The sequence below is a fragment of the Lynx rufus genome, unplaced genomic scaffold, assembly GCF_022079265.1.
Source record: "Lynx rufus isolate CCGP_SWC_20201006 ecotype Redwood Valley unplaced genomic scaffold, mLynRuf1.p SCAF_6, whole genome shotgun sequence".
Lineage (NCBI taxonomy): Eukaryota > Metazoa > Chordata > Mammalia > Carnivora > Felidae > Lynx > Lynx rufus.
This window is the reverse complement of record NW_025814878.1, coordinates 48,275,551-48,300,308: the sequence shown is the minus strand read 5'-3', so window position 1 is coordinate 48,300,308 and position 24,758 is coordinate 48,275,551. Positions and strand designations below refer to the sequence as shown.

Here is a 24,758-nt window from a genome sequence, read left to right as displayed (position 1 = left end):
TAGACTCATTCCCATTACTCCAGTTTTTCTCCATTATAAGTACCTTTCTTTTCCTATTTTGAGGTTAAAGTCATTTTCTCTGGTGGGAAATTTTATAATAATGTTATGTTCTTGAAATTTCCTACTTAAAAAAGTCAAGAGATCTTAGTGTTTTTAAAAATAATTGATGTTTTTTAATTTCAGAGAGAAAGAGTGTGAATGGGGGATAGGGAGAGAAGAAGGGAGGGAGAGAGAGAGAGAGAGAGACAGACAGACAGACAGACAGACAGTCAGACAGACAGACAGAATCTTAAGCAGGCTCCACACTCAGCATGGAGCCTGACACAGGGCTCCATCCCGTGTCATGACATGAGCCGAAATCAAGAGTCAGACTCTCAATCAACTGAGCCACCCAGGCACCCCTTAAGAATGGTTTTTAAATTTTATGTATATCATAATGACATTTTACTAAGCAAATGCTTCTGGATTAACTACTGGATTAATTATATTTGTATTTTAAACCCCACCCACTTCCAAAAATAATTTGAGGCAACTTACATTAAAATCATTCATGTCCACTAAAATCAACTACAATGGAAGAGATGGGGAAAAAAAAAAACAAGTGTAGGCAAGGATGAAGAACAAGTAGAACTTTCTGTATGTGCCCATAAGAGAGTAAACTGCCATAACCATTTTGGAAAAGTGTGTGGCAATATTTACCAAGCTGAACATTGGTATGTCCTATGAGCAGCAATTTTAGGTATACAACCAACAGACATGTACACGTAAGTTTACCAAAAGGCACATGCTAGCATGTCCACATAGCGCTATTCATGGTTGTCCTGAATGGTAAGCTACCCAAATGCGCATTGTTCAGGACTGGATTGTGTCCTCCCCAAATCCATGGGTGAATCCTAACCCCCAGTGGGACTGTGTTTGGGGATAGGCTTTTAAGTAGATAAATTGAATGAACGAAGCTAGACACATGTTAATAAGGGAAATGAGTTTATGTAAAGCAATAGATACCCTAACACCCAACTTGAAAATAATTTAGGATACGCTCATAATGATTTGATCAGTATCAGTGCAAAATGGCATTTTCCTATGTCTGGAATATTTGTCAACCAGCAAAGATCAGATCTATTAGAGAGGCTGATTAATGCTATGTGTTTTAAAAACCTTCAATTAAAAAAAATCTTTTACCTATTAAATATTAGAGATACTTTTAAAATAATTTTATTTTGTATTTATTTTGTGTTGTTTCCTTTTTTAAAAAATTTTTAAATGTTTATTTATTTTTGAGAGGGAAAGAGACAGAGCATGAGCAGAAAGAGGCAGAGAGAGAGAGAGAAAGAGAGAGGGAGACAGAATCCTAAGCATGTTCCTGGCTCTGAGCTGTCAGCACAGAGCCCAACGCGGGGCTCAAACTCACCAGCCCTGAGATCATGATCTGAGCTGAAGTCGAATGCTCAACCGACTGAGCCACGCAGGTGCCCCTGTGTTGTTTCCTTTTAATATTTTCTACTATCAAAAGTGCATATCCAGTAGAGATCATTTTTATGTTGGTGAAATATACAGCATAATATATTATAATATATAAATACGCAAATCTGTATAAATATCTAAAAATGTCATAGTATATTGTAATCATGATAAGTCATGAATTTATTTTTATGCTATTTTTTTACAGGAAACTGAAGCTTTTAGTAAAACCCTGTACAGAAAAATGATTCACTGTTTATTATTATGGACACACATTATTTGAAAATGCATAAAATATTGTGATGAATACAGAATAACTTATGATTTCAGGAATCGGAAACACTTTTTTGCGGGGATGCCCCCTGATTTTCCACCTGTGTGGTTACCCTCAACTCTCCTCTGGTTCTCCATGCCAGAAGGACTGCAGGTTTTCTTTGGAGTTTTAGTTGCCCTGAGCAGTCCTAACTTTACTGCCTTCAGTCTGAAAGTTGTAAAATGGGTAATTCACCCCATGTTTTTCCCTTTTCCCAAGTGTCAGTTCTTTCCAGAATCTGCCTGCTTCTGTTCACTGTCCAGTGCTTTCAGATTACCTATTTTCTCTTTTGTCTAGAGTTTATAGCTGCCATGGGCAGGAGGGTCACTGGGGGAAGTGCTTATTTGGTTCTACTGGACCAAGAACTCTTCTCGCTTTTCTGAGAGCACACCCTCTACTATCTTACAAAGAAGGCTGCGTGGGAAATGGATTTTTTGAGAAATCACCTGTCCAAAAATATCTTTATTTTGCTTGATTAATAATTTGACTGGGCATGGATAGTTTGGCAATAATTTCCCTTTAGAAAATTTTAGATGGCATACTATTATCTTTGTGCTTCCCTTATTATAGTTGCAAAGTTTGATGGGAATTGATACAAATCAGTTTCTTGACCTTTTATATTTAAACTGTTTTTTCTTTTGAAGTTTTTGGAATATTCTTTTTGTATTCCTGGTTTCTGAAGTTTCATGGTAATATGCCTTGGAATGGAGCCTTTTCCCCCATTCTTTGTGCTCAGTGTTCACAGGACTTTTTTTTTTTTTTTTAATGTTTATTTTTGAGAGAGAGAGAGGGCAGAGGATCCAAAGCAGGCTCTGAGCTGACAGCAGTGAAGGGTCAGGGACTCAAACTCACGAACAGTGAGATCATGACCTGAGCCAACGTCGGATGTTCAACCAACTGAGCAACCCAGGTGCCCCTGGACTCTTTCAACTTAGACAAGCATGTTCTTCTGTTCTAGGAAATTTTATTTTTATTTTTTCAGTGCTGCTGCTTTTTTTTCTCCATAGGTTTTGGAGCTTCTCCTGGTTAGATATTGGACCTTCTGGATTTATTTTCTAATTCTTTTATTTTCTCCTCTGTCTCCTGTTTTTTTGTACTCCTTTTGTTCAGTTTTCTGGAAGATTACTTCAACCTTTTTCTTCTAATTCTTTTCCTGAACTTTTTATTTAACAGTCCTATTTAGAGCTCTTTTATATGCGCTAATTGTTCTTTCCATTTACAGCATTCTTCTTTATTCTATGGATATAATATCTTCTTCTCTCTAGGTGTATTAGAGTGTATTTTTCTTTGTTTCCTCCAATATCCTTTTTTCTATTTCTTTATTTTGGTCTTTATCTTCTATCTTAGAGGTTTTCCTTAAATGCCTAGAAATACTTGGTTGTCCATTCACACTTAAGATTGAAGCATTAAAAAGCTGATTATGGATAGGGTGTTATTGATTGGTATGCCTCACTGGACAGTGGTAAACAAGGTGGCAAGTCAGGTTTTTCCATGGAAGAATTCCCGATGTCACTATCTTACAAGTCTTTCTTTTGATTATTCATTTTCCTCCAGAGCGTTTCCTCCAATCTTTCTACTTCCTAGGGTGGAAATTTGGCTGGTAGGGTTCTGGATGCTGTAGAGGGAGGAACTGTTGGTTTTGCTATTTAATATGTAGGATTTCAGTATGGTGTCTCTCCCCCTTTCTTCGTTGTTAAAACGGACCCAGATGCTAAACTTATCAGTTTCAGCTGGAATGGAGGAGGTAGAGGAATCTTGCTATCCAGGTAAAGGCAGGGAGTCTAAAGAACTGTCTTTGTCTTATTTTCCAACAGTGCCCCTGTTTCCAGCCTGACTGATATCTTCAAGTATATCTAGTAGTGCTGAACCTTTGGAGAGTTTTTAGTGAGAATTGGCTTGCTTCCTATTAGCTTAGCACTCCCATCTCCCACCTTCTGATTTCTCAATCTACCAAGGTCCTACTCGTCCAAACAAACAAACAATGCCAGATTTTTCTTCTTTCAGGCTACCCTAATCTTTCCAAGTGATTGTTGTAGAGAACCTTCCCCCCCATCACTTGTCTTTGAGAGAAGGTAAATCATCCTCTTCTTTCCTAAGGAGAAGGCACTTATGGCAATGGACAATCATCTAAACAAAATCAACAAGGAAACAGTGGCTTTGAATGTCACACTGGACCAGATGAATTTAACAGATATATTCGGAACATTCCATCTTAAAACAGCAGAACACACATTCTTTCAAGTGCATGTGGAACATTCTCTAGAATAGATCCCGTTAGGCCACAAAACCAGCCTCAAAAAATTCAAAAAGATTGAAGCTATACCATGCATCTTTTCTGACCGCAATGCTATGAAACTAGAAGCCAACCAGGAGAAAAAGTCCTAAGGGAAAGAAGGGAGGAAAAAGGGTCTTATCACAAATACTAGACACAAAGACCAATGACTCCTGATCCCGTTTCCCTTCCTTATAAAGATGCTGTGGTGTGGTGAAGAGACGGTAGCATTTGGAGTAGGGCTGATTCTCTTCATTATTTAACCCTGGGGGCAGGAGTCTGGATCCAGTCATTGGTGGCACATTGGTGGTTCTCTTTAGACACTTGGGGGCACTAAGCACTTCTAGCCATCATCTTTGGACCTTAATTGCAGTTTCAGGACAAGAGGAAAAAGTTGTACTCAAAAACTGCGTAATATTTCATTGTGTGAGTGTATTCCTCATTGTGGGACGTTAGTTTCTTTGTTTATTTGTTTTCACTGTTTTGATGTTAGCGGTGTCACAGTGGACAACCTTATAGTTGTTAACCATTATTATTTCCATAGGTGAAATTCTCATGAGTGAAATAGCCGTGTGATATGGTTTGCATGTTTTTAATGTTTTTATTACGTATTATCTGGACGTATTACCTGAACTCTTGTACCAATTTTATACTCCTCCCAGCAGTAAATGAAGAGGGTCTGTTTTCCCCTTACCGAGGCTTGCTCTAGTATTTTTCTTATCTCTGCCAATTTAGATAAAAGAGTAAGGTCTCATGATTTTACTTTGCATTTGTTATCACTAATAAGAATGAATGATTTTACATAGGCTTCTTGCCCACAGAGCTATTTTTTTTTAAGTTTATTTATTTTGAGAGAGAAGGTGTGTATGCAAGCACTTGTGAGTGAGCATGAGTGGGGGAGGGGCAGGGAGCCAGAGAGAGAGAGGATACCAAGCAGGCTCCACACTGTCAGCACAGAGCCTGACCACAGAGCCCAACACGGGGCTCGAATCCACAAACAGTGAGATCATGAGCTGAGCTGAAATCAAGAGTAGGATGCTCAACTGACTAAGCCACCCAGGTACCCCATTGAGCTATTTTTTAATGCAATTTGTCTGTTCAGGTCCTTTATCAGTTTTTCTGTTGGGGTATTATATTAATTATTATTATTAATCATTAGTATGATAATATGCCACAAATATTGCCACTGTGTTTTCTAATACTTTGTTATTTTATTTCTAATACTTTGTTGTAAGGTTTTGTGTTTTAAGATCTTAGATAAGTGACTTAATTCTCTGAGTGTCAGTTTTCTGCTCTGTAAAAATGGGATAATAACACATACTACATGCATGGCAGGGTGGGGTAGTATAGGTAAATTAGCTGTTACATAATAGTTGCTCAATAAATACAGCTTTTGTTCTTCCCTGTGTGGCACATTGAAATAGTTCAGAATCATCTAAATTTTTTTACTAGAATTACAAAGCATATTCAAAGATGTTTAAACCAGATATGAACTTGTATAATTAGTAAAACTCTGAATCTTTTAAACTAATATGGATAGGTAGGTTTTAATTTCTCTTTTTACTTTTCTAATTCTCATCTTTTTTTTTTAATGTTTATTTATTTATTTTGAGAGAGAGAGAGAGAGAGAGAGAGAGCGAGCACACAAGCAAGGGCAGGGGCAGAGAGAGAGGGAGAAAGAGAATCTCAAGCAGGCTCCATGCTGTCAATGCAGAGCCCAACATGGGGCTCGATTCCACCAACCGTGAGATCATGACCTTAGCAGAAACCAAGAGTTGGACGCTTAACTGACTAAACCACCCAGGCACCCCTCTAATTCTCATCCTTTAAAAAAAGGTTAGTTCTGGGTTCCACACCTACGTAAGAGTGACTTGTATGTCAAAATTAAGCACATCGGCAAGTTATCCTGTATAAGGTTGTACGTAGAGTTGACGTAAACTTATATTTGCATTTGAAGTTTTTTTTTAACAGCATTTATTTTTTTCTGCCGGTTATTTTATTGACAGGTGGCTCAGTCAGTTAAGCGTCTGACTTCAGCTTAGGTCATGATCTCATGGTTTGTGAGTTCTAGCCTGGCATTGGGCTCTCTGCTGTCAGCACAGAGCCTGCTTCAGATCTTCTGTCCCCCTGCCCTCTCTGCCCCTCCTCTACTTTCTCTCTCTCTCTCTCTCAAAAATAAATAAAAACGTGAAAAAAAAGTTAGCTCTGATTGATGCATCCTTTTAAGTAGGGAAATCTGGTCTGGTTGAGGGTGAAGACTAAGGTTTTCTTATAAATTACCTGTTAAGGAATTATGAATAAGTTTATTTCTGGTAAGGGTTTCTTTCATATCATCCTCATTTATTTTGTGTCCACATGGATACATCTAATAGAACCAAAAAGGCATACCAGCCCCTCCTGTTTTTAAGACAATATGAAGCTGAGGTTCCTGTCCTTCAGCCAGTCAATAGAACTCACTCCCTGAGGTCAAGTACAAATTGGCTTAGATGGAAAACCGTCTATTCAATTGTACATTACACGAACTAGTTTTGTGAACATTTATTTTTAGGCCACTACAGCAGTAAAAAATTTTATTTTGCATGTTATAATTTCTGAGTAACTTTTTATGATAATAGAATTTTTGTAAGATACTGCTATAATAAAAATAATTGTATCATTTCACATTATATACATTTCACATTTCACATGCAGTGTGCCATTTCACTAATAGTGAAATCATGTATAGTAATTTCATAGATGATGTAGATGTGGCCTGACTAAAGTCTTGTGAGCCTCATTTTATTTTTTAATTTAATTTTATTTTTTTTTATTTAAAAAAAAATTTTTTTTCAACGCTTTTTATTTATTTTGGGACAGAGAGAGACAGAGCATGAACGGGGAGGGGCAGAGAGAGAGGGAGACACAGAATCGGAAACAGGCTCCAGGCTCCGAGCCATCAGCCCAGAGCCTGACGCGGGGCTCGAACTCACGGACCGTGAGATCGTGACCTGGCTGAAGTCGGACGCTTAACCGACTGCGCCACCCAGGCGCCCCTTGTGAGCCTCATTTTAATGTTACAGTATATTAGAGCGCAGAGTAAAACAGAAATCACCACTGATGAAATTTGGAAGCAATTATTTATTGACCAAATATGCTTTTAGAAATGTAATCGTGTTCTGCCTTGGTTATTTTTCAAAATTCATCTCTCCCCTTCTGTTGGGTAACATGCCTATCCTAAGGAGAAGTTAACTTTCTACAAGCCAGCAGATATCCTTGGTGTTTGGCTTTGCTCCTTCTCTATATCCCTTAAAAAGTGCTTTGGCTTCTCCAACAGTTGTTGTGTTTACGCCCATTACAACGTGGAGACAATTCTAAATGAATTCTCAAGAATAATGTTGGCAAACCCATCTAAACATACATGTGCTTGGTGTGGGCGTTGATATTTACATTGGCTTGTGTGATTTCTTTCTACCTTTAAAGTTGTTTTTTTGTCTCTATAATCACTTTCTGTAGTGCCATTTTATTATTTTAATACTACCCTACTCAGATGTCATACAAGGCCTTACTTAAGTCAAATAGCATTTCCCCTGCAAAGTTAACCGTTGCAGATGATGTTTTTAAGATCCTTTCAGGTGGAATGGTTATTACATGGAATGTGACAATTCCATATCCTTCATAATAACTGAATAATAACATAACAAAATGCAAATGGCGTTTTAAAAGCATTTGCTGGAGAACAGTTGAAGAATTAGGTGCTGGTGTGTTAAATGCCTGCTACCTGATAATTATCTCAGGGAAGGAATGAGTTTAGTTTTGTTTAAACTTAATCTAAAGAAAAAATAATTTGTCATTTTAGTTTTCAGTAAGACTTTATTGAGATGATGTCCAGAATTGAGTTTAATTGCTTCCACACCTAGGTGAGAGTGATTTGTATGTCAAAATTAAGCATATCGGCAAGTTATCCTGTATAAGGTTGTATGTAGAGTTGACGTAAACTTATATTTGCACTTGAAGTTTTTTTTTTTAACAGCATTTATTTTTTTCTGCCGGTTATTTTATTGACAGTTAATTTATAAATCTCTCTTTAAAAAAAAAAAGTGACAGGAAAAAAGGCCATAGTGTTATCACATTTGTATTTGTGAGTTCCCTAAACCATATGGTGATTTGTAATTAGAATACAAAGGATTCTTTGATGAGACTAACTTCCAGTAGCCGGCAAGTGGTAGGCATCTCAGAAGGAGAGAGTTTTCTCGAATTTCTGACAAGGACACTTTTGAGAGAAACTGTGTGGTCTATAATTGTCCTTATACTCGAAGTCTGATAAAGTTATTGATGTGCAGATCAAGTTGGTATTTCGAAGCTGGTCATTTAATTCTGGATGTTTGATCCTCTCAGCCAGTGGCTTGACTTGATTTTTTTTTTTTTTTTTAAGCAGCTTCAATATTTAATTTCACATGTACCCTCTCAGTAGAGATTTCAAAGGATACTTTGCTGGATGCTTGACTGCCTTGTCTATTTGCTCTTGTTTTGCATGCAAGAGAGAGCCAGAAGCCTTTCTTCTCATTGTGTACACATAGTATTAATGGATTTACTCTGCCTGTATCGTCTCATTACTGGAAACAGCCAGAAGCACAGAAGTCTTTCAGTGTATGCAAATAAGGCAGAATCATCTACCTGAGAGTTAATATTCTCTGCTTTTAAGTGTATTCTAAATCTAATGTTTGTATTTAGAGCATAACATCCTGTTCTCTTTCTTTATGGGCAAAAAGCTAAGCAGGCTCAGGCAGCTGTTTGATGTTGGCTTCAAGTGTTATTAATTTCATATTCTATTATTCTTTTCACTGTAGCACAAGTGAAGCTGATGTGGAGGCTGTCATGGATAAGTTGTTTGATGAGCTGGCTCAGAAACAAAATGATTGTACGTAAGTTAATTTCTCTTGAAAGAGAATACATTTAGAACACAATGCCCAATCTCCACTGACCAATTAATAAGTTCCATTGCTGTATATGGGTTGATGCCACGCTCAAGTGGCAGTCATTGTATCAGCATTTTGTCTAATTTATGTGTTGAATCATGTGCTATTATTCATCAAGCTATGCATTTCCTATCTGTAAGAGATGAATTTTATAGTAATTATCCAGACAAGATTGAGTCTTTGTTCATGTTCCCATAGTAACTAGACCAAGGATTCTAAAAGTGCAAGGCAGAGAGCTGCGGCTGAATAAAGCCTGTGGAACTGTTGCCGACTGCACATTTGAAGAGCTGTGTGAGAGAGTAAGTATCCAGACACGTCCAGACTCATTGGCCTTTTCACATGTTAAAATACTTCATATTTTCCTCTCTGCCTGTTTCAGATTTTAAAATACCATTCACAGAGTCGGAACTGATTTAAAAGTCTCATTAAGGGAAATACTCATCTGTATATGCCATGTCCCTTTTATAGATATTGGCTCAAAATTTGTACTTAGAGGGATGCTAAAGCAAAATTAGAAATACAGAGAGAACTATCAACTGTTGCTGGAAGCAAAACAAAAATCACTTTTAGGAATGTTCTGTAAAAGTCAAACGTAAGAGAATTATGTTTTTTTTTTCTAAATTGAAGTGAGATTAGTATGTGAAACAAGGAAGATGAAGTAATACCACCATGATCCAAGGAAGTAGGACAGAAGAATTTCTGTCCCTCAGTCCCATTGCCCACCTGTTATTGCCATGACTGACCTATTTGGGTGAGGGTCAAAGAAAGTGAATTTCTATAACTGTGCCATCTATATTATATAATAATATACTCAACAGAGAAAAAAATGTATATATATACACACACATTCATATCAGTGAGAAAGACCTGGATTGTAACTTCATTATAGGTATGAATTCTGTCTTTTAGAAGCTCTAGAATTGTCACTACTCAATGGATATTTAATGTATTTATTGACTGTAAATCTTGAGAAGAATCCAAATTATACATAACTTTAAGCATAATTCCTCAGTTGTCATGTAAATAGTCTCCGACTTATCTTAAGTTTTAGGCAACTCAAGAAAGAATTTTTCAGCGAGTGGGAAGAAGAAAATCTTTATTTATAGTTGCCCACCATTTTATGAGTACTTTTCTTACAAGCTAATGAATTAATTACTTTTAACCAGTGTAATTTTGTAATTTTTAAGTCAGAGATGAATCTAATCTGCAATTGTTATTACAGAAATAAAGCACTTCAGTAAGGTTTAAGAGCTAGTCACATCCTCTGACAGGGTGATGAGGTCACCCCTGGTAGTGAAAGTTGTTCTGGGTAATGTGGATCCTTCACACTTCTACGGGATCGTTTCATCAAGGTTGAATTTTATCTCTAAACAAAATTCTATGAGTGCTTTCATTTAAGTTTTACTTACTTTGCCAGAGAAATAAACTTGAGAAAAATCTTATGTATTCAAAAGATGAGGCTCATCTTTCTTCCATAGAAGGACACCTAGGGAGGAGAGAAGAAGGACAGACCTGTTCCATTTTGGGGGAAGATGGTCTCCTGGAGCAGATACTGAGTATTTACCTATATTTTTTTATGTGATCATTATTTCAGGAGACACTTAGTACCAGGAAAAACCCACTATTCAGGGACTCAGATCTTCACAGTTACTCTGTGGAGGTGGTGGGGAAGAAGGTGTTGCAGAGAATTCTTTTTCCTTTATTTACAAAATTTCAGAACAATTAAATAAATTCAGGTAGAAAGTTACTAGTATACATCTTACCTTTTTTTTTTTTTTTTTCAATGTTTATTTATTTTTGGGACAGAGAGAGACAGAGCATGAACGGGGGAGGGGCAGAGAGAGAGGGAGACACAGAATCGGAAACAGGCTCCAGGCTCCGAGCCATCAGCCCAGAGCCTGACGCGGGGCTCGAACTCACGGAGCGCGAGATCGTGACCTGGCTGAAGTCGGACGCTTAACCGGCTGCGCCACCCAGGCGCCCCTTTTTTTAATTTTTTTTTTTTCAATGTTTCATCTTACCTTTTTAAATCAAGTTATGGTATGAGTCAATCATGAGATTTTATCCCACCCTTTTCTTAGAATTCTGAGGGCCCATGGGAAACAAACTAGGTGTATGCATGTGTGTTGAAATTTTACATGTAACTGCTTATGTCCTAAATTCCTTATCACACATTCAACTGCATCCCGTAAATTGGCATTGCAAAGGCAGCCGAAGGACCAGAAGATGATTTTCAAGATGCCTTTCGACACCAGGACTATGACTCTTTAACTTAAGGGTTGATGAAGAATGTGAGGAAGCAGAGAGAGGACAAAAAGAGTTAGGGATAATTTTTGACATTGGATTTGCACCCTTCCTAAAAGAATCTGACCCACTCTCTACTAAGCGCTTTGTAATCTCACTTCTGCCCTACCTGTCCCCTGTGCTTTAGCCAGGCTGGCTCCTGCCTTATTTGGACATGGTGTTGCCAGAAGTCAGCATATTTGAGAAACGGCACACGTAAATCAGCAATGCTGCAGGAATGATTTTGCTGCTGGGAAGGTAAAGGGCCAGGGAGATTCCTGGGCTGTCTCGGCTCTGGTGATTAATGCCCTTATTCCCTGATGCTAATCACCACTGTTGGCATCCAGACACCATCAGCCTTGACTCTTGGCCAAATAGTAGAGATAAAAGCTATTCATCCTTTAGTATTTAGTCAGAGTGTACCAACCACAGGACACAAACCAGAAGTAGTTCCCAACCAGTGGTTTCGTTTGGAATATATGAAATGAAATAAAGCATAAAATAGAGAAGCCAAATGTTTTTTAACAACTCCCCAAGAGGTACTGTTAGGTACAGTTATAAGTCTAACCATATATGAACTAATGCGCCATAATCAAGATTAATAGACAGATGAAGGCCAAAACATGTATCTGATGGATCTCCATTCTTTGAACGCTAAAAACCAAAAAAGGAAACTCATAAGAAGTTGACAGTGAACATGTGTACACCCATGCATATGCATCAACTGATATATTTTTCTGCTTAGACTTTACAAACACACCTGGCTACCTGTCATTATTTTTAAGACACAAATAACTAACTACTCTTGCAAATAGTTACTTGTGAGCACAGTTATCAGTTGAGGAAACAATTTTCTGCAGGTGTAAAAATTACATTTTTCAATAAGGAAAATTTAGGTATAGTCAGTTTACTCATTAAGCCTTTAGAATTCAGTTTTGGCTCACTTTCTTTGAACAGGGTTCTTTCATTTTTGGTCCTCAAAAGTTTAACCCTAAAGCAAGTGTTTCTCAAACTATTTGGTTTCAGGAACCATTTACACTCTTAAAAATTATTGAGAGACCCAAAGAGCTTTTGTTTATATGGGTTATCTCTCAATATTTGCTCTATGTATTAGAAATTAAAACAGAAAAGTTTACAATATTTATAACTTATTTAAAATAACAATGATAAAAACCATTATATTCAACCCATCAAATTAGCATAAGTAACATTTGTATGAAAAATAACATTTTATAAAGTGAGAATAATTTAGTAAGAAGAATGACATATTTTTTTGCAAAGCTCTTTAATGTCTGGCTTAATAGAAGATAAGGACAACTGCATATCTACTTCTACATTCAATCTTTTGTGATATTTTGGTTTAAGTATGTAAGAAAATTTGGTCTTACAGAGATATGTAGTTGGAAATGGGAAAAATATTTTAAAAAATTTTTTAATGTTTATTTATTATTGAGAGACAGAGAGAGACAGAGCATGAGCGTGGGAGGGGCAGAGAGAGGAGGAGACACAGAATCAGAAGCAGGCTCCAGGCTCTGAGCTGTCAGCACAGAGCCCAACTCGGAGCTCAAACCCACAGACCGAGCAAGATCATGACCTGAGCCGAAGTCAGATGCTCAACCAACTGAGCCACCCAGGCGCCCCTAACATTTTTTTTTTTTTTAACATTTATTTATTTTCGAGAGAGCAAGAGAGAGACTGTGAGCAGGGGAGGGGCAGAGAGAGCGGGAGACACAGAATCCAAAGCAGGCTCCAGGCTCTGAGCTGTCAGCACAGAGCCCGACACAGGGCTCGAACTCACAAACCGCGAGATCATGGCCTGAGCCGAAGTTGGACGCTTAACCAACTGAGCCACCCAGGCACCCCAGGAAAAATATTTTAATAGTCATATCAGATAATTGTGGATACCCTTTTTTTATAAGTTTATTTTTATTTTTTTGTGAGAGAGCATGGGGGAGGGGCAGAGAGAGAGAGGAAGAGAGAGAATCCCAAGCATACTCTGCACCGTCAGTGCAGAGCCCACAAACCATGAGATTATGACCTGAGGCAAAATCAAAAGTTGGATGTTTAACCAACTGAGCCACCCAGCTGCCCCATGGATACTCTTTTTTGATGCTACATGAAAATTCAACAAGAACTTCCTTCCACAGAGCACAGTATGAAAAGGGTTGGGGGGAAAGGGTAACTTTATAGGGGAGAAACCTGACAAACACCACCTCAGACAAATGTGATCAAGGTTAACATCAACAGCAATAATTCATGTTGATAGTTTATACCCTTGATATGATATGATGAAAATAGCACATGACCTCTGTGGTTGTTCTCCCATTACCATAATTCCAGCCTAATCATGAGAAAAACATCAAACAAATTCCAGTTGAGGAACATTCTACAGAATAACTTGCCAGTGCTCCCCAAAATTGTCAAGATCATCAAAAATAAGGAAAGTATGAGAAACTGTCACAGCAGGGGGGAGCCTAAAAGCCATGATGACTAAAAGCTAATATGGTATCTTAGGTGGGATCCTGGGACAGAAAAAGGACCTTAGGTAAAAAGTAAGGAAATCTGAATAAAATATGAACTTTATTTTTTTTTAATTTATTTATTTTGACAGACAGAGAGAGAGAGAGAGAGAGAGAGAGAGAGAATGTGAGCAGGGGAGGAGTAGAGAGCGAGGAAGAGAGAATCCCAAGAGCCCCATTGGTTCATTAATTGTAACAAATGTGCCATACTAATGTAAGATGTTAATAATAGGGGAAACTGGGGGAGCCTGGGTGGCTCAGTTGGTTGAGCATCCAGCTCTTGATTTCAGCGCAAGTCATGATCCCAGGGTCGTGGGATCAATCTCCACAACCAGCTCCATGCTAAGTGTGGAGGCTACTTAAGATTCTTTCTCTCTACCTCTGCCCCTCTTCCCTGCTTACATTCTCTCTCTCTAAAATAAATATAATGCTACTACTAATAATAATAATTATAGGGAAAATTGAGTTTGAGAGTACATGAAAACTCTCTGTACTATCTTTTCAATTTTTCTGTAAGCCTAAAACTATTCTAAAAAAAGCCTATTTAAATTTTTTTTAAAAAAACTTGACAAGAAGATTTTAAAATGTTAGCTACAATGTAGTATATGAAGCAGTATCAGTGTATTTTTGGCATTCTATTATCCTTCTTGAACTTTAAATGGATCTTTTGTCATGCATGACTTTGTAAGAGAATGAATGCACTGGTTACTGGAAAATATTGATTGAGTTATATAGATCTTTCAAATGTTGGCACATTTAATTATACAATATCAAAGCATTATATTCATTAATATAACCATCAGTCTCATCAGAAAAAAAAAAACATATTTGAGAATTGGGAAGCTATCAAGTTCATGGTGGAAACAACAAGCTTTCCAAAATTCCAATTTTCAGTTTTTTGCTCAATTTGATCACTGACAACAAATTACTTTTAGTTGTTTTCCTTGAAGTGACAGTCTTACTTGTTCATTTTCAAGAAAATGTCTGTGAAACATTGTAATAATGTTTCAGTGTGAATAACCATAGTGTGCCTGTAACTCATTCTTTCAAATAAAAATTCTGTTCCATGATAAAAGTGGCTAGTTCAGCTAGCAACTCAAACAACTGCACAAGTGCTTTTCCTCAAGATATGTTTGGTATATAGTGGAAGTGCTTTATGTGTACTTCCTTCACCACAAAGAATACTAAAAAGATGTGTTCTGAAGGGTTCAGATTTTAAAAATCCTTTTTACTGCTTCTTCAAGGACATCTGAAGTGGAACTGGATTTTTTTTTTTTTTTTTTACTGTGAGTACACGGGCAGTGAAGAACACAATATGATTTGGTGCCACTGCTTTGATTCATGCTTAAGTGCCAGAAGTTTTACCCACCATTGCTTTTGCACCATTACTGAAAATGTCAGCACAGTGAAAAAAGTAAATAGTGTCCTAGTATTATTACTGCAAGTTTTGGCCTCAGAGGACCTCTGAAAGGGTCTCAGGGACCCCTAGAGATCTTAGAACTGCACTGTGAGAGCCACTGACTTAAGTAACAGTATTTCTGACTTCTGCTTTGCTCTGCATTTGAGCCAAGTAACTGTATCAAGGGAAGGAAAGGAAACCTGAAAGCTCATGTCATGTTCATAGAGATGAATCTGCTCACTTTCCCTGACTGTAGCTCCGATGTGGGGGGAGTGACCGGGAACAAAGACCACCCAAATATATTCTCCTTTATCCTTCTACAGTTCCCTGAAACAGGGCTTCCCAACCTTCTTCATATCATGACAGGGAGAGAGAAATGGTAAGATTCTTATTAAAGAGTAAAGAAATGAGGCTGCCTAAGCCTTGAGGTCCCTAGTCTGGAGGTGTAGATCCTTTATGGCTTTCAGGAGTACCCAAGGGTCAGTAGCACAGCTACCAGATCGTGTGGATATGCCAAGCCACATGAGTTGGACAATTCTGTACTAAGGTTCTCATCAGGGAGGGGGCTCTCACACTGGAGGATGTCTGTTCTACAGCCAGCTTCATGCTCCATAAAAGGCTCAAAGGTTAGCTCAGATGTGGGAACTCCCAAAGTATCTGACTGTACTTCATGGTAGAACCAGAATTGAAGATTTGATGTAACCTGTCCAGAACATTTTTGGATAGAGTGTGGTGATTAAGAGCACAGAGTGTGATTCCCAAACTACCAAGGAGTTCAAGCCGCTTGCTAACTATATGATCTTGGGAAAGTAATTTAACACATTGGTGCCTCAGTTTTTCTACCTATAAAATGGGGGCAATAATAGTGCCTACCTATTTTAAATATTAAATGAGTTAATACATATAAAGTATTTAGAATGACACATGGCAATGTTTGCCTTATTATTATCCAAGTGCTATAGGCTCTCCTAATTGGGTTTGCTTTTCTGAACATGACCATATTGAATTGTAGATTTGCAAAGAAAGAATCCTGACGATACCAAGAAGCTAGATGTTAACCTGCAGGATTGCAGATGTGAGGAAATGTGCTTGGAGCAGGGAAGAGGAGAGAGGTGTGGGAAGGGGAGAATGATCTGGGCCTCTTTAGTTTTACTTATGGCTTATAGTCAAAACCTTTTTTTATCTATGATGGCACTAATAGACAAACTGCTACCTAATGTATAAGTCTATAATATTATTTTTTCTTCGAAGGGGCCGTGGCTCAAAAATAATCATTACTGACTATCAACCCCTTCATTCCTTGCCAAAGGTTTTCTTTCATGGTGGTATCAGGTGTGGTAATTGGGTAAGTCTCAAGCTTTAAGAGCCTCCCAGAAAACCAGGCCATCGAAAGCTGGGACTGTCCCAGATATAACACATGCCTGCTTTTTTACTTGGGGTTGGATGTGTTTTTATATTTACTGAATAGTTTTTGTTTGCTGAACTATTTAGCCTGACTCTGAAGATTATACTTAATTAAGAATTTTAGCGGGGCGCCTGGGTGGCGCAGTCGGTTAGGCGTCCGACTTCAGCCAGGTCACAATCTCGCGGTCTGGGAGTTCGAGCCCCGCGTCAGGCTCTGGGCTGATGGCTCAGAGCCTGGAGCCTGTTTCCGATTCTGTGTCTCCCTCTCTCTCTGCTCCTCCCCCGTTCATGCTCTGTCTCTCTCTGTCCCAAAAATAAATAAACGTTGAAAAAAAAAATTTTTTTTAAAGAATTTTAGGTTACATCTGAAACTGAATGATTTCGAGAGTCCTCTTTATGCAAGTATTCAGTATCTGAATTGCCATAGTTATATGGTTGCAAAGAAATGCAAAATTATCATAACAAGAAAATAGTCACAAATGAACTGACCACTTAAAAATGTAGCCCATCCTGGGGTGCCAGGGTGGCTCAGTCAGTTAAGTGTCTGACTTTGGCTCAGGTCACGATCTCACGGTTTGTGAGTTTGAACCCCATGTCAGGCTCTGTGCTGACAGCTCGGAGCCTGAAGCCTTCTTCACATTCTGTGTCTCCCTCTCTCTGCTCCTCTCCCACTCACACACTCTCTCTCTCTCTCTCAAAAATAAATAAATATTTTAAAAAACTTAAAGAAATGTAGCCTTTCCTCAAACATCTCTCACAGCTTATACTAGAACCATGCCCCACCCATCACCTCTAAGTCTTTTGCCACTAAGTCACTGCTTGTCTGAGGTAGTAAATACCCTGACAATGTAGATAAAAAGCAAGCCTGTCCATGCAAATGAAGATTGGTCAACTTGACAAAGAAAAAAAAAAAAAAGAAGGATAATGACACCATAAGAGCTTTAAAAGAAAATAATTAAACATTTATGAATTAAAAGAGGATTTTGAGGGGTGCCTGGGTGGCTCAATTGGTTAAGCGTCTGATGCTTGGACTTTGGCTCAGATCATGATCTCATGGTTTGTGAGTTTGAGTCCCGAGTCTGTTTTGGATTCTCTCTCTGTTGCTCCCCCATTTGTGCATGCTCTCTTTCTCTCAAAATAAGTAAATAAACTAAAAAAAAAAAAGAGAAAAGAGGCTTTTAAAAAAACTGATGAAATCCTTAAATATTTTTGTAAAAATATTTTCTGTGTAGTTGAACAACCAAATTGTGAAGTGCAGGATGTACTATTTTAGCATCCTAGAACTTTATCAAGAAAGTTATGCTGAAAATGAATAGTAATTTGTTCACTGCTTATTCTAGGAATATAGTTTATAGGTGCTGTTCTAATCCATATTTTGTTAACCAAGCTAAAATGACATTTTATAAGCATTATTTGCATTTTTCAAGGTAAAGCAAGTTTGGAGGTTGAACTGAAGGATCAGTTTTTACTAATTGTAGATGGTGATTTGTATCTTCCAAGGAAATAACTATCTGTTGGGTTACAAGTTATGATTGTTGTATTTTGCTGTTTTAAAGGGAAAAGGAAAAAAGACCTTTAGAGAAATGCCCATAAAGGAGGGCTGGATTAGAAATTTAAAAACTATAGCCACTTGAATGTGGCCATTTCCATGATGGGTAAAGAAGAATCAGAAGGAATGAAGAAAAACTGGGTTGAGAGAACGCCTTCCTACTCTCTCCATATGACAAGTTTTCTGTTACAGGGCTCATTGCGAGGCTGAACAGTCCTGCTCGCCTTCTGTGCCCAAACTAGGGCAAGCATAGTTCTTTAGGTGATGTAGCATATAGCCAAAAATTTTAAAGTCTGTAAGCCATTGACTACTTAGGCTCAGCTGCCTGAAGCTTCTCTGAGGGAGAAAGCTTGCTTTCATTTGCTGTGGAAATGTACATGGTCCCTATAATGGGGAGAAAGCACCTAGGGATTCCCAGAGTGTCTCAAGGGAAGGATGAATGTGCTGTATACCTTCAATATGTTATCTGTCTTAAGAGTACAATTATTTTGAGGATCAGATTTAGTATTAGACACAACTCCTCATGTTGCCTTTAAGATCACTTTTGTAAGAAAGTATGACAAGCTAATTTGATTCAATATTTGCTTTGGTCTTTGAGAGGAATATGTCATTTACCTGCTCAAGGATTAAAAAGTATGGAATAGGGGCGCCTGGGTGGCGCAGTCGGTTAAGCGTCCGACTTCAGCCAGGTCACGATCTCGCGGTCCGGGAGTTCGAGCCCCGCGTCAGGCTCTGGGCTGATGGCTCGGAGCCTGGAGCCTGTTTCCGATTCTGTGTCTCCCTCTCTCTCTGCCCCTCCCCCGTTCATGCTCTGTCTCTCTCTGTCCCAAAAATAAATAAAAAACGTTGAAAAAAAAAATTAAAAAAAAAAAAGTATGGAATAAAATTTTAAAAATTAAAGTCACTAGCTTTTTAAAATTAGAATTTTTTTATTATTATTATTTTAAAGTAAATGACCTGGGGCATCTGCATGGCTCAGTCACTTAAGCATCTGACTCTTCATTTCAGCTCAGGTCATGATCTCACAGTTCATGAGATCGAGGCCCATGTTGGGCTCTGCGTGCAGAGTCTGCTTAAGATATTCTTTCTCCCTCTTCTACTTCTCTTCCCATGCTCGTGTGATTGCTCTCTCGCTCTCTCAAAAATAAATAATAAATAAATAAATAAAAGTAAACTGAATGATCTGACTTGGAGTATCACAACTCTAAACTACAAAAAAAAAATTAAAAAAAAAAAAACAAAAAAAAAACCAACAACTCTAAACTACAGAATTGAATTCACAAACTACCAAGGAGTTCAAGTCCTGGCTCTGCCACCTACTAGCTATGTGATCTTGGGATGGTAACTCAGCATCTCAGTGCCTCAATTTCTCTACCTGCAAAACAGGAATAATAACAGAAATAGTTCTCTAAACATAAGATCTGTATAATGAAAAGATTGGTAAATATAGGAAATATAAGTCAACCAATTAATAAGACTGTAAAACACTTTATAGGTATTTTATTTTTAATTTTTTTCAAACATTGATTCACTTTTGAGAGACAGAGACAGACCACAAGCTGGGATGGGACAGAGAGAGAGAGAGAGAGAGAGAGAGAGAGACAGAATCTGAAGCAGGTTCCAGGCTCTGAGCCATCAGCACGGAGCCCGATGTGGGTCTCTAACTCACAAACCATGAGATCATAACCTGAGCTGAAGCTGAACGCTTAACCCACTAAGCCGCCCAGGTGCCCTACACTGTATAGGTACTTGTTTGGATTTTTAAAGTTTTAACACTCTGGCTTTTTTAATGCTTACCTACCAACTGGCTCTTTTTATTATTATTTTTTTTTTTAACAGAAGTTTTATATAAGGAGAATAGTAATTCTGTGATTTTTAATTTTCAAGTTTTTCTATTTCCCACCATAAAATACATGACTTGATATTCTCCATAGTACCTTTCCTCTGGATTAGATCAGTTGACTCAGAATTAGTAATTACTTAGTACATTGCTAATTAGAATATTTAGTAAAATATATTCCAATAGATATATTATGAGTTTGAAATGTATTTTATAGAAAAAATTTTGAGAATTGTTAGAATATACTATTTTTGTTTCTAAAGTAACCTGAAGATACTAAGGCCAAAGATTTTGAGAAAAACCTAGAAATGAGTTATAGTATCAAAAAACTGTAAGATTTCTATGTATTTTAGGATGAAACATTACTTAGCTCTTTTATCTTTTTATTGTTAACCAAGAAATATATGTTGTGTAAGATTCCCCCCCTTCCAAGGATTATTACATTGATTCAGTGGCCAGCAACTATTTCTTAAGTACTTCCATATTGGTATACCACTGTGGTAGGAGGGGTATAAAAGAAGTATAAGAAGTTTACAATTTAGTAAAGGAAATAACATGAATGCCAGACAGTGTTGTAGAGTGGAAAGAGGCCCAACCGAATCAAGAGATAGGAATTCCAGTACTTACCCAGATACTATGTAGCTGAGTGGCCTTGGGCAAGTCACTTAACATCTCTGGGTCCAAGTATCTCATTTGTAAAATGATACAACTAATTTCTTTCATTCTTTTGAGCTGTAACAAGTCTATTTTGAGGAGTTGTGCTCATTAGTATGTGTTATGAGTACGTCAGGAGTTAAAAGTAAGGATAGTAAAGATTGGGAAGACTCTGAGGAGACATGAGACTTAAGGAGGAAATTGATCTTGACCTTGATAGGTGAGTAGAATTTAGATGAGCAAAGTGAAGGTATTTCACCATAATCTGAAGCCAAACACTGAATGTTTCAGGAGGAACAGAAGATACTTTCCTAATGAGAGTACAGTACATGTTAGAAAAGAGGAATAAGCATGAAAATTTCAGACAGATCCACCATAAAGACCAGGCAGAGAAATTTAGACTTCTTACCATGATCCACAAGAAGTCATTTTAGATTGAGCAGGACCATGGTACATAAAGTAATAGGATGATTAATGGGGCAGTACACTCTAGGAAAGGTTGTAACTTACCAGCATGTTCTAGTGGGTCAGCAAATAGTATCTCCCCTTGGAAATGCCCTTCTTTCAAGAAGGAAAACTTGGATAAATAAACCAACATGCTAGGTAATTGTTTGTTACCTTTTATGCAAGGTAACAGAGAGAGCCCTACCCTTTTTATATTTTATGGTACTTTCTAGTCATTCAACAGATATTTCTTGAGTACTTAATGGAAGGTTGGCATAGTTCTAGGTGCTATAGGGGGTACTAAGGTGAATAAGAGTTAGTCTGTACACTCATACAACTTTAATTTAGAAGAGAAAATATGATCAGTACATAGATCACTGGAGTGTGAGGCAGATTATAATTAGTACTATTGTATCAGTGTGAGCAGAAAGTTGTGGGTAATTAAAGAGGAACTAGGCCTTAAAGGCTGGAGGGTTGAAGATTCTGCTGGCATGGAGAGGAGAGAGTGTGAGGGTAGCTGTTTGGTTGTTCCTAAGAATAGGGCATCATGGGGGCAACCTTTGATCTCTTCCTCCTCTGAGGTTTTGTGTTTTTATGAAAAATAGGGAAGTAGGAAATGGCAGAGTATATTCAGAGAATTGAAGATTCAGGAGGGTTCTACTTCCGTTAATGACAGAGTAGCACCTATTTGACTAACCCACCTTTAGATCAGAGCTGTAACTCTGGACAAAATCTAAGAAATAACTGTCTGGGAGGCACTATTGAACAACCAAAAGCAGGGAGAAAGCTCAGGCATCACTTGGAAGAAAGGAAAGACACTGGTGAGTTTCTTATTTTTGTAGGTTTTTGTTTTGTTTTGTTTTTTGCCAGAGAAGAGATCACAGTTGTTTTCATATGGAACATCTAAAACTCAGTAGAAACCTGAAATATTCCTGGCTTGAGGAATGAGAAGAGAGCTGGAAAATAAGAAAAGAAATGATGGAACAGAGAGAACTACAGAGGAAGAGCCCAGAGTTCTTCACAGAGACTGCCCAAATCTTGGGCTGACCTGTGAACTGCACATGCACAGCTAACACTGAAAATACTGAACAGAGACTTCAGCTGCTGCTCATCATAGAGGAGACAGAGTTTGGAGTTTGGGACTAGCCAAGTTAATTACCTGCTAAAATAGCAACAATAGAAAATCAATATACTTTGGTAGAATAAAAAGAATTCCAAGTCTCTAACAACATATCATTCACCTTATCTAGAATACAATCCAAAACTGCCAGCTGTGTGCAGACACAGGAAAATCTGATCCATTTTAAAAGAGAAATGATAATCAACAGAAACTGACCCTGAGAGGATACAGATGTTGGAATTAGAGGGAAGGATTTTAAAGTGTTTGTTTTTTTTTTATATCTACAGTCAAGGATATAAGGGAAAATATACTGGTAATGAATAAACAAATAGGAAATCTTAGCAAAGAAATTGAAACTAAAAAAACCAAATAGAAATTCTAAAACTAAAAGTTGAGAATTCTAGATCTAAAAATTTTTAAGTTTATTGTACTTCATACCAAACTGTAGAAGAGTAGAGTCAGTGAACTGATAGGTCAATAGAAATTACGCAATGATCTGAAAAACAAAAGTGTTGAGGGGAAAAAAAAGCAAAACCTCATGACATAAACTGTATCAAAAATCAACTATATCATTGGAGTCCTAGAAGGAAAAGAGAGAATGGGGTGGAAAAATTTTTTAGAGAAATAATGGCTGAAGTTTTTCCAAATTTAAGAAAAGATATAAATTTACAGATACCAGAACCTCAACAAACCCCTAGCAGGTACAAAGAAAATCACTCCTAGGAACGTCATAGTCAAATTGTTGAAAACCAAAGATAGAGAAAATTTCAAGGCAGCCAGGGGCACAACAGTATGATTGAAGACTTCCTATCAAGAAGCAGTAGACAAACAGTGCAATATCATCTTTAAACTACTAAAAAGAAAAATCACCCAACAATCAAGAACTCTTTTTCCAGACAACTTAAGGGTCATGGCTGGAATTTAGATAGTATGTAGGAGAGTGGTATGCACTGAGTCAGAATAGGTGGGTTGAAGTCAGTATAAAGGGGCTTGCATATCAGGTGGTAGAGTTTGAATTAGAACCTTCATCAGCATAAAAAAAACTTGTCATTTTTTAACAGATCTATATTGGATAATCTGCCAAAGTTGTATAAGATTGTCTCTGCTGCTACCATATATGGAACCTTTGTGCATTAGATAAAGCTCCCCAAGATGGGCATGGAGCTAAGTGAGCAAATCATGCCCTTATGTGCCCCTTCCTCTAGATTGATGCTACCCCTCATCAGGGTCTGTGGCTTGGAACGCAGAACATGGGTTGAATCTGTGCTCCCAGTTGCCCCCTAAAACAGGTGTACATGATAGATTGGAAAGAACAAGATGAATATGAGGGAAATATGTAAGATCGGATGCCGAGAGATCTCAGGGCCAAGGGCATGCCACCTAGGGCTCTGATGTTTTCAGTTTGGATGACCAGAGGGATGGCAGGATAATCTGACAAATACCTGATATAGGAGAAGGGGACTTACAAGCAACTGGAAATCTAAGACTGAAGATACAGATCTGGAAGTCATTTATAGAGATGTGTTAGTTTGAAGTTGAAAGGAGTCCATGAAATCACCTGAACTGACACTGAAAAAGGAAGAGATGAGGGGTGTGGATGGGATTGGAAAATCTTACCATGGGATTTAGTGGAAGGAAACAGAGTCAGGGTCCTAGTACAGCTGAATCAAAGGGACATTAGAAACAACTAAAATCTCCCACCATTTCTTGAATAATTTTTTTATTTTTATTTTTATTAAAAATTTTTTTTAACGTTTATTTATTTTTGAGACAGAGAGAGACAGAGCATGAACGGGGGAGGGTCAGAGAGAGGGAGACACAGAATCTGAAACAGGCTCCAGGCTCTGAGCTGTCAGCACAGAGCCCGACGCAGGGCTCGAACTCACGGACCGCGAGATCATGACCTAAGCCGAAGTCGGCTGCTTAACTGACTGAGCCACCCAGGCGCCCCTTGAAGAATTTTTTTAAATGGAAGTAATTTACTAGATTGGTAACATCTTGGGATTTGGAGGTTACTATGTAAAATGTGTTAATAGATGAATATAACAAGCCTCTGCTCTTAACTTAATCTTACTGTTTTCCAGCCTTAATATATGTGGAAAAACTCTGTAAAATATAAATTATCCTTCACACTTACATGGAGATACAAAAATTATCTTACATACATTTTCCCCCAGTTTTATTGAGAAATAATTGACATACATCACCATATAAGGTTTAAAGTGTACAGCATGATGATTTGACTTACATATATTGTGAAATGTGATTACCCACAACAGGTTTAGTTAACATCCATCATTTCATATAGATAAAAAGAAAAGGAAGAGTGATTGTCTCATAACTGAAAGTTTGCACCTTTTAACCACATTCCTCCATCTCCCTTCCTCCCAGCTCCCCACCTCTGGTAACCACAAATCTGATCTCTTTTTCTATGAGTTTTTTTGTTTTTTGTTTTTTAGATTCCACATATAAGTGAGTTTAAGTTAGTCTGTTAACTAACAAACTTAAAAGATGTACTGCTGTTGAGTATCTAAAGTTCTTACAT

General features: G+C 37.7%; 1 protein-coding gene across 1 annotated transcript in view; it reads left to right on the top strand.

The window, feature by feature from the left end:
- The window catches only part of AFG1L (AFG1 like ATPase), a 201,989-nt gene that overhangs the window by 155,854 nt on the left and 21,377 nt on the right, over window positions 1–24,758 (top strand). The window contains exons 10-11 of the mRNA XM_047102407.1: window positions 8,873–8,943; window positions 9,200–9,300. Of these exons, the coding sequence (XP_046958363.1) occupies window positions 8,873–8,943; window positions 9,200–9,300 (172 nt within the window). The remainder of the gene's footprint in view (window positions 1–8,872; window positions 8,944–9,199; window positions 9,301–24,758) is intronic.